The sequence below is a fragment of the Maylandia zebra genome, linkage group LG13 (genome assembly GCF_041146795.1).
Source record: "Maylandia zebra isolate NMK-2024a linkage group LG13, Mzebra_GT3a, whole genome shotgun sequence".
In the NCBI taxonomy this organism is placed as follows: Eukaryota; Metazoa; Chordata; class Actinopteri; order Cichliformes; family Cichlidae; genus Maylandia; species Maylandia zebra.
In genome coordinates this window covers 17344150-17362596 of record NC_135179.1, presented here as the reverse complement: position 1 = coordinate 17362596, position 18447 = coordinate 17344150, and the positions used below count along the sequence as shown (strand labels likewise).

The following is an 18447-nucleotide window of genomic DNA, read 5'->3' as shown; positions in this document are numbered from 1 at the left end:
GAATGCATTTGCGATCACGAGCAGCAGTACCCATACAAGGAAAGAAACATGCAGAATTGTAGTTTTTAAAATGACCCCCGCCCACCCTCCATTCAGCACCACAATCAAGTGGACAGCTCCACAGAACACGACACTAAAACAATGCGTTTTAACAGTTAAACAATGCGCTTTTGTTAACCACTGCTATAACCCAGTAGTTTATATATATATAGTTAACTATATATATATAGCTAACTTCATGACTGTGCATATATATATATATATATATATATATATATATATATATATATATATATATATATATATATATATATATATATATATATATGTGTGTGTGTGTGTGTGTGTGTGTGTGTGTGTGTGTGTGTGTGTGTGTGGGGAGAGAGAGAGAGAGAGAGTCGCAAACTTTAAAAAACATCAGTAAAACCCCAGTACGTCATGAAACGACAGAAAACAGAAAAGCTGAATAAAATGAGTGAACTGACTTTTTAAAAGTAGATACTGCCATCCAGTGGTGAGGCTGAAATAAACAGTAACCGCAGGACTTTTCAGTGACAGCAATTTTTTCTAATAAAGAGAGAAAAACAATTCAGTTTCAACAGATGTCTACCCTTCAGAGAATTTTCATGAATCAGTTATCGGAGTCACATGTCGTTTTGTTTTGTCATGATACACAATTTCATTATTATTAATACTTTTATTATTATACTTTCTAAGAAACTGAAAGCAGGTACAATGGGATTTAAAGAAGTAGAAGTAGATTCAAACTCATTTCCGTTTTTGTTTTGTTTTTTTCACTCAATGAGAGGCAAATACTGTGTTCATGTGTTCGCGTGTAAAATACAACTTGATTTGTCAGCTTTTGTAGTAAGCTACAGACCTGGGATATGAGACAGAGTTGTGCCGACATCTAGTGGAGGAAGATTGAATTGATGAAAAACAAAAACCTGAGATGTGAATTTTGACCAACCTATAACTGCACAGCAAAATCAGTTTTTGTGTTTGTTTTTTAATGATTATGCTACATTATGGTTTGATTGTGAGTTATATTTATATAATCAATGAGGATCGTCTAGCTAGATTGTGTTTTGATAAGTTTATCAATCAGTTATTACTTATTAGTATCTTTACTGTGATTACTGTGTTTTGCCCTTTGTGCATTTGTTCAGCCGGTAGATGTCCTCATATCCCCGCAGCGCTGCTATTATTATTTCAATGTTTTCTCTCATTCCTGCTCTTTATAATTTTCATCATAAACTCATATTTCACTATGTGCACTATGTTTTTACATTTTCAAAAGTCTTTATGACATTAAGCGCCAGACGCACAGGAAAAACACAGTAAACCTAAAAAGTCAGAAAAAAGTAGAAGCCACCAACACTCTTGTCCTCTCTTTAAACAACTTTGAAATGAAACAAAATAGAAAGCATGCAGACTAAATGTGGTGGATTCATGAGCCTTGAAAGAATTAAACGAATCGTCGTGTGTGATAGTAAAAAAACCCTTCAAAGATTCTTGATGTTAACATCTGTAAGAAGAAAGAAATCTTTTGTTCTTGATGAAGTTTAGCTGCCAGTTGATACGTGTTCCCTAATTTTCTGTTGTTATAAAAAGACCCAAAAGACCTCAAAGACCTAATTTTTTATGACTAATGTAGGGCAACGGTGTAAAATCTAAACACTTGTGAGACCGTCAGACATAAAGGAAACAATGAGTATGATCAAGTATTCTAAGCTGAAGTTAGAATAAATTTAGCTTTAATTTACACTCTACTTGATCCCTCTTTGAATTAAATCCCGTTGTTTTCCCCGAGCGATTTGACGTAGGCATGTTAAATCCGACTAATAATTGTTACAAATCTGACAAAAAGGCAGCTCAAAATTAGTTTTATTTTTAGACCACATGTTATGTCACATTAATGAGAGAACAGCCTCGATAATCACATTTATTTCCCTCGGTAAACATACTGTAGCGGAAAAGCTTATGCACAGTCATGAAGGCCAAACTGCGAGTTGGCTTTTGGTTTTCCCAAGGGGCTCTTGACCTTGACGTCCTCTTGCTCACTCCGTCTGTTAGCATTCACGCATAAACAGAAACATATGAAGACACAGTTACACACAGAAGTGGCAGATAAATAAACACAAACCGTTTATACAGATTTCAAACTTAGTTAACTGTGTTTACTTATTTTGTCAATCACCCCCATCTTTATCTGTTTTAAGTGCAATGTCCTCTCAGGGCCAGCACAGACCTCATAACTGGATTGGCTGTGTTAGGGGATCAACATTTTCCTTTTTTTTTTTTGCTGTTTTCCCAGTGACTCTGCTCTGATCTGATTTGCTCAGGAGATTCAAGATCACCATGTAATCTCGAGCAGTTATCAAAGCATTAATTTCTAGCAGCCACACAAAATCCAAAGCTACTGAGGCCAAATGCACACATTATGAAAGGTCAAAAATAACCCCTGTGGAGCTAAATGGTTATCCATTTTGATATGGGCGGGGCGGCATCGTGGTGGGGGGCGGCATCACGGGCATCGACAAAAAACAAACAAACAAAAATGCTCGTACTCGTGCTGCCCCGACGTCATGCCAGCGCATAGTGGGAATGGCATAGGCACGATCAAAACAGGCTAGGACCGCCACTGATGGTTATAATATTAGTTTCTTTTTAATAGACTGAAACTGAAATCAGCAAATGCTAAATGCAAAGTTTCATTTGTATTTAAAGCAGGGTATACTACTTTCAGTGATATAGAGTAGCCTTTCTTTGGGGGTGCTAAAACCTCCTTCAGTCCATGCAGATATCCAAAGAGATTCATGCTAGGCTAATTGGTGATTCTGTGTGTGAATGGATTGTTTCTGTGATAGACTGGGAACCTGTGCAGTGTGTCCACCTTCTTGCCCAGTGTCAACTGCGATGGCGTCCAGGCCCTGTGTGGTTAGAAAAACTGATGGCTGGATGTTGTGCATAAACTGGCCTGCTGCTTTAGGCCAAAATTAATGTTTATGTGTAAAATACAACTGAGGTCAAATTAATAGTAAGAGCTGTTGGTCTATGTAGTAGAGTGTGATTCATCTATGTGGCTGCTGTAGAAGACACTGTGCACCAATGAAGAGTGAGAACTTTAAAAAAAAGAAATTAAGTATACAACAGTGATTCCAAAATAAGTTGGGTCACTGTGCAAAATGTATATAAAAAATGCAAATCTAATAAACCACACTTCACAATAGAACATAAAAAAACATATAAAATATTTAAACTAAGACGTTTTATTATTTCATGTATAGTAAATAACTGATTTTCAATTTGGTTACAGCAACATGTGTCAAAAAGATTTTAAAAAAGAGCATCTTAGAGAGGTACAGTTTCTTAGAAGTAAAGATGGGTGAAAGTTCATCAATCTGCAAAAAACTGTGTAACACTTTCAGAATTATTTTCTTCAATATAAAAATGTGTTTTTGTCATCTACCGCACACAACATCAGAAGATTTAAAGAATCTGGAGAAATCTCTGTGTGCAAGTGACTAGGCCGAAACTCAAAATTGGATGCCTGTGTGATATCTGGGCTCTCTGGTCCCACTGAATTAAAAACTGCCCTGTTTCTGTTACAGAAATCACTGTGTGAGTTCAAGAACACTTCCAGAAAACACTGTCTGTGAACACCGTGCCATCCGAAAATACAGGCTAAAACTCCAGCATACAAAAAAGAAGCAGTCTGTTATTAAGGTGAAAAAAAAAAATTTAAACCTACATGGCCTTGTGTGAAAAAGTGATTTCACTAAACCTAATAACTGGTTGGGCCACTCTTAGCAGCAATTTTAAGTACCTTCATTTAGAAGCTGCTTTTTGTCTTTACTTGTTTTTTCTTTGTCTAATATTTGAATCTGTTTGATAAACTTAAATATTTAATATGTCGTGTAAATGTAAATCATGTGAAGTATGAAGTGGCCTCAGACCGGTACATCCTATTCTGGTCAAAGTGTGTGGTTTAATGATTTAAAATAGTGATTTCTAAAGAGCAGTGATGCACAGCCCCTCTTTAATCCAGATTATAGTGAAACACTAATCCTGTAAAAATGTGGTTTCTTCAAAACAAATATGTTTTTGCTAATATGTAATGTGCTATGTGTACATTGTTATTGGTAAGATGAATGTGAATATAGTGTTCACATGTCCATTCATTTTCTGTAAATCACACTGTGTACAAATAGTGGGATTTCTAAAATTCAATGAACTGATTGGAGGAGCAGCTGTGTTCAGCATTACCATTGATTGTCCTGTGGCTGCTCAACAAGAGCATTTGTGCTGCTGTGTATTGTGTGTGTGCGTGTGCAGTCTCATGTTGTCAGGGTTATATAATCGGCTCCACATCTGACAGTCAAGATCACTGACAGTCAAGAGAGTTTGGTCGACCTGAGGCAGCCGACTGATGTTTTATCTTGTGTTTGTGCTCGGCTGGCCTGGGGTCAGTCATGAGGAGCCGAAATCCCTCTCTGGTTCTATTAAAAAGGGTGGCAGAGGAATTAGCACCCCAGGTTGGGTCTCTCTTTTCATTCCTCCTCACCAAAGGATTTAAAATAAGACCAACTGGGCCTGTTGCACGTTTTTACTTTATTAATATTTTGAATTAAACCTGCTGAAATGTATAATTTATTCATTTATATAACAAACATTATTAAACACTTATTTTTATTTTTATACACATTTTCAATAATGGGCAGACCAATCTGAATGTGGGACATTGTCACACATGCAGCAATTACTACCTGTATGTTTTTCAAAAAGATTGATTATAAATTCATTATAAATTATCGTTATGAATGATTTTAGATATTTTTGTTTTTCCAATATGCTATGTTACAGTAATCACCGTCATCCAAAGCCATGTAATAACACACCTCTGCCTCTGTTGCACTCGCTCGGTTTCCTGTATAGTTCTCTTTACAGCGCTTTGATCTTTGTGAAATCATTGTTAAGCAAAGCATTGTCTATAAAAAATAAGAAGCTGTGCTCGAATCTGCTTTAAGGTTCAATGTAACTCAGCTGTTTGACTATTAGCAATTTCCTGGTAGCCACATTAGCTGTCTATTATTAAGGTAGGAGGTAGAAGCCAATGATAAAAGGCTAGCATAAACATATTAATATTATATTAATAGAAAGTATTACCCATTATCAAGCTAATTTACTTTTTTTTGTTAGCAATTTGTCAGTTTGTAGGTCCAGCTTTATAAAGACGTACTGATGTAAGATTTAAGACTGACTAAGACTGTGTATGAAATAGAGCTAGGTCTCCTTTTGGTTTGTGAAGTCCCATTTTGAAATCTGATATTTTGCATTTGGGTTTTTGAGATAAAGTAGTAAACATATTTAGACGGGAAGGTGGAGTGCTGTATTTTCATATACCTTGCAAATCTAGTGAGCATGATTGTGTATCACACAGAAGGATACTTGGTAATTAGGGCAAAGTCACATATAAATAAAATACTGGAATTAACTGACTAATTTGTAAATGCTGAGGTTTTTATAATATCAACAAAAAATAATTAATCAAAAACTGTAGACATTAACCACCTTCTTTTTTAAAAAACAGTCTGTGCTTGAGGCTACAGGATCCATTCAAACAATATAGTTAATACAAATCACATGCTACCTAGACTTGTTTTGGGGGCCTCAGACACACACACACACACACACACACACACACACACACACACACACACACACACACACACACACACACACACACACACACACTTGCAATCGTATTCCTTCCAATCTTCCACATTATTTTTTTATAACACTGATTCATGACTTCTTTCTTTCTCGAACAGTCCAGACTCTCCTTGCGCCCCCCCCCCACCTTTTCTCCAGCACTTGTAGTCATCTTCCTGTGTAATCCTCTCAAAAAACCCATATGAAAACTTCATTGGTTGACCAGACATAATCCTCAGTGAACTCTAAGTACCTGAATATTTTTGATTGTAAGAGAAGGAAAGCCGATGGAAAAAAAAGCTACCCGTGCTCTTGTCACAGGCTGGGTCTCCGACCCAGCACTCTGAGTTTTCTTTGTATTTGTCTCATTTTGTTATGTGATCAGTTTTGTGTTATTTCCTATTTTCCTTTAGTTTAGGCAGTTATTGTTCTTGGTTTTCTATGTTTTTGGGGTTTTGTAATTATTCATCACGTATTAGGTCTGTTAAGTTGTGTTGTCATGTTTTAGTATTTCCTGTTTTATTCTGGCAATGTCATGTGTTCTTTGTTTATTGTATTTAGCTTTCCTCTCCTGGTCCTGTCATTAGGTTTATGTCTGTCAGCTGTTTTCCCCCATGTGTCGCCACTTCCCCTGATCACCTCATGTCTGTATTTAAGCCTTTTGTTTTCTCCATGCCATTGTCGGTTCGTCTGTTTACATCACCGCAGTCATAGTTATAGTTTTTTGGTCTTAGTACCTTTAGTGTTTTGTTTCTTAGTGTCTTGCCAGTTTAGTGTTTTTTGTTTCTTAGTGTTTTTGCCAGCTTAGTGTTTTGTTTCTTAGTGTTTTGCCTGTTTGTTTTGGTCTCTTGGTTTATTTCCTGCCGGCATCGCAATAAAGCTTCACCTTCTGTTAAAACCTTACTACTCCTCATCGTCATCTGCTTTTGGGTCCTGTTTCCACACACACACCGGCGCACCCCGCCGTGACAGCTCTGCTGCCAGACATTTGGATTCAGAGTATAACATAATCCAGCAGCTATTTGAAGTAAATCTTTGGCCAGTGTGGCTTAAATAATTAATCTGCAGACATAATATATGACGACACTTCATGATTAGCTATTAATAAACCCTTTAACGAGATTTTATCTCTATCCTTAAGTGTTTCACAGCAATTCTTCATAGTCAGGGATAACATACTGCACAGAAACAAGTATTTTCTTATTTTTTTTCTTGTTTAATATTTTATTATCTAGAAAATATAAGCTTCCTGTACTTTTCATTTTACTTAAAATTGCTGAGTTGAAGATGTTCCACTATTTTGATTCCTGGAGAAATTATGGCGATACCAGATAGGAGCTGAAATGATAAGCGCTGGGTTACTACTATTTTACTCTGGTGGTGAACTGACTTTCTAATTATTTATTGCATAATGCTCTTTGAAACAACAGATCCTTTCATGTTGGCAGTTAATAACGGCCTGCAGCGGTTCAGGAAGTGGGGTCAGAATAACCCTTCCTACCAGATGACAGCTCCATATGCCCACCAGTGTCCGGGCACTTCAATGTACATGTCATTAAGGCTCTGGTGGTTATTTTATGTTGATAATTACTAAAATAATCTCTAGAGGACTCTTGCATCTAGCAGAAATAGTCCTTTTTTTCAAGTACAGATCAAGGAACCATAAATGTCCAATTTCTAATGGAAAATGGTTGACTTACCTGCAATAAATGAGAAAGTTGCTGATGACACATGTGTCAGCAGTTCTTAATTATGCAACAACACACTCAACTGACAGACTGTCATCAGTTAATCTGCTTAAAAACACCAACTGGGGGCTTCTACTGTATGTTACATCCACTGAGTGTTAGGTCCACAATGCTGGTTGAATGAATACTACAGTGTAATCACCCTGACACACATCCGGTGGAGGAAGAAATACCCAGAGCTAAACTCAAGTACAAATAGCGATACTGAAGAGTAGAAATACACGCAACAATACATACTGTATACATCAGATCTTTATACAGTTAGATCTTGATGCTTATTTTTGATAATGGTGAATTTTATTTGATAGTTTACCTCCTGTACACAACTACAGTGGATTTTAAAGCAAACAATCAAGATGTGATTGACCTGCAGTGTTTCAATATTAATTCAAGCTTTTCAGAAAAATTTGGAATTAGTGTTTTTTAGGAATTACAACCCCCTTTACACATCATTCCATATTTTCAGAGGGTCAAAAGTAATTGGATAATTCATGGACAAGCAGTTTCATGACCAGGCAAATCCTTTTTCCTTGTTTAGCTGATTCCAAGTGTTGAACTTGCTCTGTGCATCTTTTCATTTGAATTCTCAAGTTAAGATTCAAGAGAAAGAGGTTTCCAGCACTGCACACATAGCTGCTATTTAAACCTCACAAGGACTGTCAGTCATTAATGGTAATTTACATTTGTTAGATAAGCATCATAATCTTTTTTACATGAATAAAACGATAAGAAAAGACAAGAGAGTTTATCTATCTGCAATTCTTTATTATTTGATTATTGAATGGATATTGAGTGCATGTTGTCACTGTTTTAGATTAATCAGGATGACTGCAAATTATAAACATTACATCAGCCACACAAAAACAATGTTTTCCAGTATTTATAGGATTTTATAGGGACCGGTCATTATACAAAATCTACTGTATACATTGTAGAGTAGAATTGTTGTCTTTCAAATTCCACCAACTAATATTTAAGATTTGAAAGGACTTCATTTATTTCATTCATTGCATTTTCCCAGGAAAGTCTCTTGGAGGCATTTCTAAACACCTGCCAGTCCACAGTAATCAGTTCAATTAGTTGTACATAACGATAAGTTATTCGAATGTGTCACCGCTTTGCCAAGTACTGGTAAAAAATCCAAACTGTCACCCTCAGATGAGAGCAAACTGAGGGTACCAACAAGAATAAAGCCCTTGCTCCAAACTCAACACCTTCGATCTTGACTAAAATTTGGATCTGCCCAATTAATACGTCAAATGACTTCAGGAGAAAAGTTTAATTGTATGGTCAGACGAGACAAAGATTGAGCTATTTTGGCACAGTCACAAATACACATCAAAACTGATTTTGGAATCAATAAATTAGGCTAACAATAAACTTCTGAAACAGCCTTCCCAAAGCCCTGACCTCAACCCTACTGAACATTTGTGGACTGTGCATAAAATCCATTCGTGCCAGGAACCCAACTAATTAAAATGAACTCTACCAATTCTGCCAAGAAGAGTGATCAAATATTAAACCACAATTATACAGAAGCTTGTTTATGGCTGCTAAAAGCATCTGGTTGAGGTGCAACTTGCTAAAGGACCAAATAGTAGTCGGGGTGTGTGTATGCGGATTGGAGAAAAATAAAAGTACTTTGAAACGTGGGCACCAAATTCTTGTTTTCTGACTCCAATGACTCCATCTGGGAAAATGAACAGTTCTAAGAAATAATTAAAAGCCCAGAATTATCATGGCATTCATGTCCATGATGAGTGTGAATGATTTGTGACCACAAATGTATTTTATGTTGTAACATAAAACAGAAAAATGATTTGTTAAAGTAGTCCTCATCTTTAAAAACATATCCTTTTTAAAACAACTTTTATATTAAATTCTGAAGCACTCTGCTGTTTTCCAAAAGTTTTCCAAAATGTAGTTTTGCTGTTTAGCAAAACTACATTTTAGCATTTCATATTACGAGTATCAACAGTTGGTAAAAGAAAACCATAAGAATGTGGTACGTGGTTTCTGAAACCTACTTAAAAAAAATAGTCATTTTATAATAACCAGTATGGTACTGTGTATTGTTCAATGTTGTGCTTAAACAATGGTGTATTTTACATAAACATCAAAGTAAAAACAAATTTCATGATATGCAGAAGTCAAATGGATGAAGTGAAATGTTCCTTGAACATTAATTCATAGAGCACTCTGGACCAGACATGAATTCGCCTCAGTAAATAACACTGATTTATTCAGTTCTTGGTGATATTGTATTGTTATAGCAAACTTTAGATGCTGGCGTGGAGGAAAGAAGCATGTTTAGTCGATCTACAGGCAGAGTGTTGTGGGGGCTGTGAATTCAAGAATGGTCCTCTTTTTTTAGAGGATTAATGCACTTCCATCCTGGTGAGAGAGATCACTCACAACCCTGCAACACATGATGGGATATCAGTGGCCTGAATGCGCTTTCATATTTCATTAACAGGCACCATAAAGATTAAGAAACTGAATGTCAGACTGTGATGTCTCTTTTTTAGCTGAATTAATCTATTTAAGAGCCTTTCATCTTCAACCAGATAGCAAAATAGGCAACTAGTAAGGAGAAAATGCTCTGATTGCTGTCTGCAAGGACATTTGCACTATAAGCAAAGTGAAAAATGATTAAAATATCCCAGGCTGCTGTAGCAGAGTCTGTAAAAGAATAAATAGTCATATTTGCTCTGTGCATCACTTGCTCTGCAGGAGTGTTTGCATTAAAACTAACTGGATTAACATGAATGGATGGATATGTTTAATTCTGAACTCAAAATTAAAACAAATCACATTTGAATTGAGTGACAGAGAAATTCATGTGGTTACAGAAGTAGCCAAGCCCAAAGTTTCTGCTGTTGTGTATGGAACTGTATATTATTAAACAGCACAATAAACTATTGCTGATCTCCCAAAGTCCATTAGGAGGTACTTGTTATTTCATATGTTTATTTTGTAATGTGACAATCATTTTAGAAATACAACTGCAGACACAACGGGGAGCAGAACAGGTGCAATGGCTACCACTGCTCAAGACACACAAAATGCACAGACACTCACAAACATCTATGTACCTGCGAGAAACCACAAGGACAGAATGCATGTAATTATTGCATGCTCAGTTTATTTGGACTTGTTCTCAATTTGAGGCACATCAATCTTTTCCCCGGTGATTAACTGCCAAATGCCGCCTCTGTAGTTCTCATTTCCCAGTGCGTACAGGAGGGCATTGAAGGTGGGAGTAGTCTTAGCCAGGATAGGCGCGATCTGCAGAGACAGGACCCAAATATTATGGTCAATTAGATTTGTGTTGTTTATTCATGTTTTGGACTCTACATGGCGCTTTGCATGTCTTCTGTAACAAAGGGCAGAATTCTTTAAATTCAAGGAACAAATGGTTTATATTAAATATGTACATTTGAACTACATGCAAAAACAAGCAGCTAAGCTAAGCTGTATTTCTTTAATGCATTACTAAGTGGAGTCAGAAAAACTTTGTGCCAAAGTATGTAATGATAGTTGTTACCATTCTGAGCTTAGGTGAGACAAGGTTTGCATTCTCCACAGCAGCATAGAAAGCCAGGATCCCATAGGGCCCCCAGCAGAACAGCATAGTCTTCAGAGGAGTGTTGGGGTTGAACTGTGGAGGGGAAACAATAGGTAGTGGAGGGAGGATTAATGTGCAAAGGAATGAAAAGTGGGAAAAAGAGAGGATAAGAACAAAAATGATTAGCAAACCACAAAGAGTGAAGGTGAGAAAAAGGCTTTGTGTCATGAGGTTGTCTGCTTGGAGGCAAGTCACATGCCCTGGTGAAAACGAGTTTGTGCTAAGATCATCAATGCTAAGCTACAAAACAAAAACACTGAGTGGGTGAATGAGAGGGCAGGTCTGTGTAATCCAAGGCTGAAAGCAGACATTATTCAGTTCACACATACAAAGCAGCACTGACAAATTTACATATAGTTTTCACAATTCCTACCTATAAGTAGCTTTAGTTTTCTTAACATCGTTTCACTGACACTATATTACCTTAAAAAAAAAGATTTTTGACCTCACAGAACTGAACACTTTTGCTTACTGTGCATACAAATGTCTATTTGTCACTTTTTGGTCATTTAATTGTATAGTAACTTTTTGGGTTACTGTGTGCACAGATTGAGTTTAGATTTACTCTGTTCACAGAGCTCCACAAATGTATGCTACACATAAGAAATGATGAAAAACCGGGGTTTATGTTTGATTTAAAAGTGGGATGAAAAACATATGATTTCATTGTGAAGCACTTTGTGATATTTATCTTGAAGGATGTTTTATAAATAAATATTTACTTACTTATTTAATAGGCTATTATTACACACTCAGTTTGTACTGCCTGGGAAACAGACCGTCCATAGGGAAACCAGACAGTGAGTCCTTAAAGACCCATTGTAAAAGGAAAGTCCGAACACTTTTTTTCTAAAAAATTTAATTTGATAGCTGGGGTCGAGATAAAAAAAAAAAGTGTTAAATTTCAGTAAAACACATTTCTGTATGCACCAAAGCAGCTTTAAAAAATTCTCCATAATGATTTCACACATTTCAAGCAGCACCCAACTAACTGGGCTACCATCACAACCAGCTGCCTCTTATAAAGACATATAAGTTCTTGTTTTGCTCCTGATTTGTGATATAGTAATCTTTTGAAAACAGGTGCCAAGCAATCAGAGTACATTAGTGATTTTCAAATATTTTGTGGGCTTTCATTTTTTGTATGAAAGCAGGTTTAAACTTTAGGCTCTATGAGGACGATGTTGGCAGTGCAATCTAGGTGAACTGCTACCAATTTGGTAGAATTGAATGAACTGACTTTCAAATGGGAACATTACATTAGCTAAACCTCTATAAACAATTTGTTTTTGAGGCCATTTTATCAAATGTGTGTTTGTGAAAGACCGTCCTACACTGAGTGTTAATGTTATCTCAGTAAAATGAGCTTGCTTCTAGGTTCATGAGGTAAATAAAATAGTTTTGTTTATAGAGGATTGTTTAATTTATCCCCAGAGAAAGATGAAGACTCCAAAATGCTCGAAATAAAGAAGTGATAACAATCAGACCAAGTCAGACAAGAATAGACAAAATTCTCTGTGTTTAATGATACTTTATCAAAATAAAGCCATATGCACTGTAGTGCTTTTGCTGGACATTAGCCTGATTTAAGCTTATAAAAATCCCATCCGTCCATCTATTTTCTGTATCACCCCTGACAGTGGGTGAGACACAGAATACACACTAGGCAGGCTGCCAGACAAATTACAGGGCTAACACAGAGCCAGCCATTCATGCTCACATCCACACCTACATCAAATTTAGACTCACCAATTAACTTAACATTCGTCTCTTTGGCCCATGGGAGGAAATCAGAGTACCCAGAGAGAACCCACAAAAGCACAGGGAGAACATGTAAACACTGCACAGTACCACAAAGTCTCTATTATTAAAGCTAAAAAGACGGAAAAAATATTGCTGACTTAAACAGGCTGTACTTTAAATAACAGCAAATATACTAAGCTTACAAAAAACTAAATAAAATTGTCCCAACAGCTATAATGGAACTATAGCTAAGAAACTGTGATCTGTCTGAGCTGTGGAAGAGTACACAAAGTCACTGTCTGTTAAATCCTGATCAGGCACTTACTGCTGTTGTGCCTGGCAGATAAATCTGTGGCTCACAAACTACTGTTTTCTGTCTTTTTCTAATACAAACAAACCAAAAGAAAAAAAAAACCTCAATGACATACAAGTCCACTTAAAGTCAAAATGTCCAAGTGTTCTAGCACCATGGTGAATCTGTGTGGTGCTGAGACTGTGAAAAGAATCTCCGAACTCCATCCACATATATCGGGGATTCCCTACATACTTATATTTAATCATCTGTAAGTAGCTGAAAAGAAACACTGACATTTGCTTATGCTTGAACCTTTCCAGAAGGGATAATGATCAGCTCTGTAAAACTGATTACACATTTACAAGATGGAGTTTTCTTTTAGATAACCCCAAATTATTTGTGACCATTTTCTCTCCTTAATTTAGGTTGTGTCACATTCCTAGGCGTTGTTCTGCTTCCAAGTTTTAATGCAGACTTTCCCCCTTTTCTAATAATTTGACTGTAAACTGTTTGATTATTACATAATTACTGTTCTCTGGTAGAAATGGACCGATCCAAATATTAGTATCGGTATTGGTCAGATACTGACGTAAATTGGATCGGATATCGGAGAGAAATAAAAAATGTAATCGATCCATTAAATATAAAAAAAAGCACCTCACAAAACTTGCAACAAGGCATAACTTGGATCATTAACCGTGGCAGCAGTATGCCTCAGGTGATAGAGCGGCTGTGTGTATAGCCTACCAATCTGGCATTTCATCTCCGAGGAAGTTATCCCAGAGAGAAGTAAAGCAAGTGTGTAAGTTCATCTCTGAATGTTTGTAAAGCATTCCCGCGTTAAGCTTTACAGCCGATATATGGAGCGACTGTCTCTTCTCTCTCCCTCCCTCTCCTGCTGCTACTTCAATCATGAAATCATGAAACTGATCAATGATCAGCTGATCGGCTTTTCTGTCGCGAGTCCATCTCTCTTGCTTGTCTATCGCTCACTTCGCGCCAGAAAGAGGAAACCAGCGGCTGAACAACAGCAGCACGTTTAAGCTTGATAAGCTGTTGTTAGAATTTATTTAATATTACTTTCTACACCAGGATCGTTTTCTACTTAGCTGACGGCTGGTAACTGTGCAGGGGCGGATCTAGCAAAGTTTAGCCAGGGGGGCCGATAGGGCATGAACAGGGAAAGGGGGCACAAAGACATACTTTTCTTTCTTATTCTCATTTAAAATGTCCAGCTTTTAATAAATAATTATCTGAATCTTACAACCAAAGTTTTAATCTGATGTAAAATTTATAGAAGTCCATTACTGTACATAGTAACTATTAAGTCTAATATACCCTAGTAAGCTATAGTACTTTTTCCTTTGGGAAGGTACCATCTGTGCAGTCTGCAGTTCTGTTGAAGAAAGATGTTGAATCTATTTAATTATTCTTGAAAAATAATTGATTTCTGTGCATTTTTTCCCCACACTGCATCAAATTAAAGTTGATTACATCAATTAAGCATCATGAGGTGGAGGGTGGGTGGTTCCCTATTTTTATTTATTTTTTTGCTGGGAGTTTTAGAGCCCTATTAGTTAGGTTGCTTACTCTTTAAAATACCAGAATAGGAAGGATGGAGTAGGTTTAAGTTTATTAGATTGATCAGTATTGCTGAACTATGAAATATTTTGGGTGTAGTGTATTTTTTGCATACAGGTATAACAGAATAGCTTTAGTTTTTGTTTGTTTTTAAACTTGAGTACGAACTTATACAAAAAGCAGCAAGATATTTAAAAAAACAGTTTTATTGATTAAAAAACACACTATATCAGATTCATATCGGTATCAGCAGATATCCAAATTTATGATATCGGTATTGGACATGAAAAAGTGGTATCGTGCCATCTCTATTCTCTGGTGGAGTACTAGGTGTATCTACTGGGCAGTTTGTGTTTGTAATCAAAGTGTCCCTCCAGCCAGCTCGGATGACTGTAAGTAATGAGCTTATGCAACACAAAGCGGGTCACCTGATTCAACCCCTCCAGAACTCCCCTAATGAACATTGTTCTTCTCACTGCACACCAGTACCCACATTCCCAGCTAAAGCCACTGATCTTCACCCTGTGGTAATGACCTACATATATCCCAGCGTAAATGCTCTTCATTCACACACTGTTTTGTGTCTCTGAATAAAGGCCACATGAGGCTATTGTGCTTATGCTAGGTTGAGGAGAATCCCTCTGATTTCTTTCAGTGGGCAACTTCAAAGCATAGAGAGCCTTTACAAGGACTACATATTTTAGAGGATTTATGCATCTGTTCTTATAAATGTCAGATTCTTTGATTTTGGAGTAATTCCCAAAATTCAGTTAAACTTGTTTGGATTTGTTCTGTATGCGTTTCTTGCTACTCCTAAGTGAATCTGGATATCAGTGCAATCTACAACACCTTTTTCCCCAGCAAAAGACATCTTCTTCTAATCTTATGTTGCTAAAGTTTGTGCATAATTTAATTTACTGAACTTACTCTGGGGTTTCCTGTCTTCTTGAATTTCTGTGCAATGGATTGGTAAGAAGACATGACGACAAACACCTGGATACCCATGTTGAAGATGCTCATTGGAACCAAGTAGGACACGTAGTTTCTATGGACAGAGACACACACAGCAGGTTAAAAAAAGTGAAAATAACATATATTTATCTTGCAAGCACTGTGCAGAAATTATGTTTGTATATGGTACCTGTCTCCCTTGCTGTAGTCCAGTGTGCAGCAAGTCCTGAGGGGCTCGTAGTCGTACTCTCCCCAGCCAATGAGGGGCATGGCGGACCAGAAGGCAGTGAACAGCCACACAAACACAGCCAGAGTGATGGCACTGCTCCACTGCAGCTTTGTCCCTGGGAAGAACAATATTCTTTATGACTAGTCTAAACACCAGCAACACAATGAATGCATACTCAAGTAGGCTACTGATTTTGTTTCTGTTTTAAATGTCACACTGCTGCTAAGAAACAAATGTGCATTCTTAGCTAAACTAATATCTTAACTAGAGCTGCTTGTTTGCAACAGTTATAACAGAGTTAACAACAGTGTAATAAACCCTGCACTAACCAAGGGACATTTGAGTTGAGTCATTTCCTCTTGCCCATGTACCCTGGTAATGATGTTTAAAAATAAGGTGTAGGACTTATTGTTAACACTCAAGCCTTCCAGGTTGCAGTTTTAGTACAGAGGTGTCAGCCTGTGTTATAGCAACTGTTCAGGTTGCTATTTATTTGCATATTGTCTCATTATTTTGTCTGTAGAAAATTTAAAGACAGCAGTGTACTTGGCTGATTTATGTGCACATTTGTGCAACATAGGAGAGGAAAAGTTGACTGCATTTGGTATCATCAGCCAGATATTGACTTACTGGTGCAGTACTGGTGATATCTGTCCCAGGCAACAGCAGCTACAAAGTGGATGCTGGCAAGAGCTGTCATGAAGCCCTGGAAACCATGAGTCTGGCATCCATCAGAGCCATAAGGCCAATACCTAAAGACAGAGGATGTATTCAAAGTTGACTGACACAAGAAACCCCTTAAGCACCAATTTTAGTAAAATACATAAACAAATCACTAGTATAACATTTAATCCATGAACTGGTGAACACTGAGAGCAACGTGTCTCATTTCCTGATTGCAGTTTGAATATGCTCTGTACTGACCCTCTTCACTGTACAGCCTTAATTGGACCACTCTACATCGATTATACAGCTCTGTACAGATGATTCGTCACAACAGGTGGCCAGCAGTAGCCTATTGTCACCGGCATTATTTTCTCATTACATTTCATCCCACCCACATGCGGATGGACCTCGATGTCCATTATGAAAGGGGTGGTTACATCACTCACCTCAGAAAGCTGGAGAAAGCGGCGATCGTGGCGTTCATGGAGATGCCAATATCAGCCATTGCTAAACTGAATACTAGGAAATTGCTGGGAGTCCTCAGTTCTCTCACTTTGAGGAAAGCAAGCATTGTGACCGCATTTAGAAAGAAGCCCAGCAGACCTTTGGGGAAGGGGAACAAAAAACGCACACAATGCAAATCAGCGCGCACAGCGATGCTTACTGCGAAATAGCTCACACCTCAGGCGAAATTCGTCGCATTCATTTTTATTTTATTTTATTTTGTTTTTAGACCATAAGTAAGCATTATTTTGCAAGTTTACAGAGAAACGGGTCCGTGTCAGTGACCGGGAGGAGACATGTCCTGGCGTAGGTTAATGGCAAACACAGCAGGCAAAGTCCTCGTAGTATTTGGCTGAATTCCAAGACATAACTTACCCTCCACAAGCAGACAAGATCCCAGGGAAAACACATCAAACTCGGAGAAGCCCTCCGGTAAAGGGTACGAAGAAACCATCCTGAAGCCTGGTTTGACACACCAAAGTGCAGCTGTCACAGACTCCTCTCGTTCCGCTTGTTTACGATGCCCCTCGGTGTGACCGAAGAGAGCCGGCTTTTAAAGGGGCATTTCACGTGAATGCTTGCAGTTTATTATGTAAAGCCTCTCTGTCGCCCCAATCCGCGCAGGAATGTCTTAATGAACGCGGAACATAACCCTTAATGCGCATTTACGCGCCGCAACAATAAAGCCTTCTATTAATTGCACAACAAGCCTTTGTGTTGTGGTGTCCCGGTGAGGATGCAGCGGCTGCTGAAGTTAAACGACGAGACTCGGGTTTGACCGAGTCCACAGCCGTGTATATACACAGGTTTGCTTCATGGAGGCACAACAAGTGTTTGCAAAACAATGCCCCTGCCAATCAGAACCACACCTGCATTCCCCATGCATCAGTGTTTAGATTTAAAACTGAAAAGCCTAAAAAGTACAACTGAAGCCATAATACTAAAAATACACAGTGATAAATGTCTGTGGGCATTTGCTATTATCTGCATTCATACACATTATTCAAAATTAAGATTAAGATTAAGACTACCGTTTTCACACCAGTGCTTTGCAGCCTGTGTGTGCAATGTGTTGCAATTCAGTAAAGCTATCTTAACCAATTATTTATTGGAAGCACTCTACAGCGGAGCCATGCCAGTGCTGCTGTTCTGTATCTCTGTTTATAATTTTTTGTTCTTGTGTGCAAAGAATCAAAGATTTTGATCAACAGACTGACATCAAGTGGTTAAATCAGCTGTGCAAGGTGCCTAAAATGATAGAGGATAAAAACAAAAACTGGACCAGCATAAAAAACAAACAAACAATATAGCACACAGTGGGTTTGTGTGCTTCAAGACAAAAACTTGTGAACACTAACAGCCAAGTTCAGATTTTTCTTTATTGATC

General features: G+C 37.6%; 1 protein-coding gene across 1 annotated transcript; it reads right to left on the bottom strand.

Annotated features, from left to right (window-relative positions):
* Positions 1-10588: 10588 nt before the first annotated feature.
* Positions 10589-17607, bottom strand: rgra (retinal G protein coupled receptor a). Its single transcript, XM_014409856.3, has 7 exons — positions 17436-17607; positions 17003-17159; positions 16521-16642; positions 15852-16005; positions 15638-15755; positions 11011-11124; positions 10589-10751 (listed from the first exon to the last, which is right to left on the bottom strand). The coding sequence occupies exons 1-7, from the start codon at positions 17512-17514 to the stop codon at positions 10608-10610; spliced, it is 888 nt and encodes a 295-aa protein (XP_014265342.1). The 5' UTR covers positions 17515-17607; the 3' UTR covers positions 10589-10607.
* Between the last annotated feature and the right edge of the window lie 840 nt (positions 17608-18447).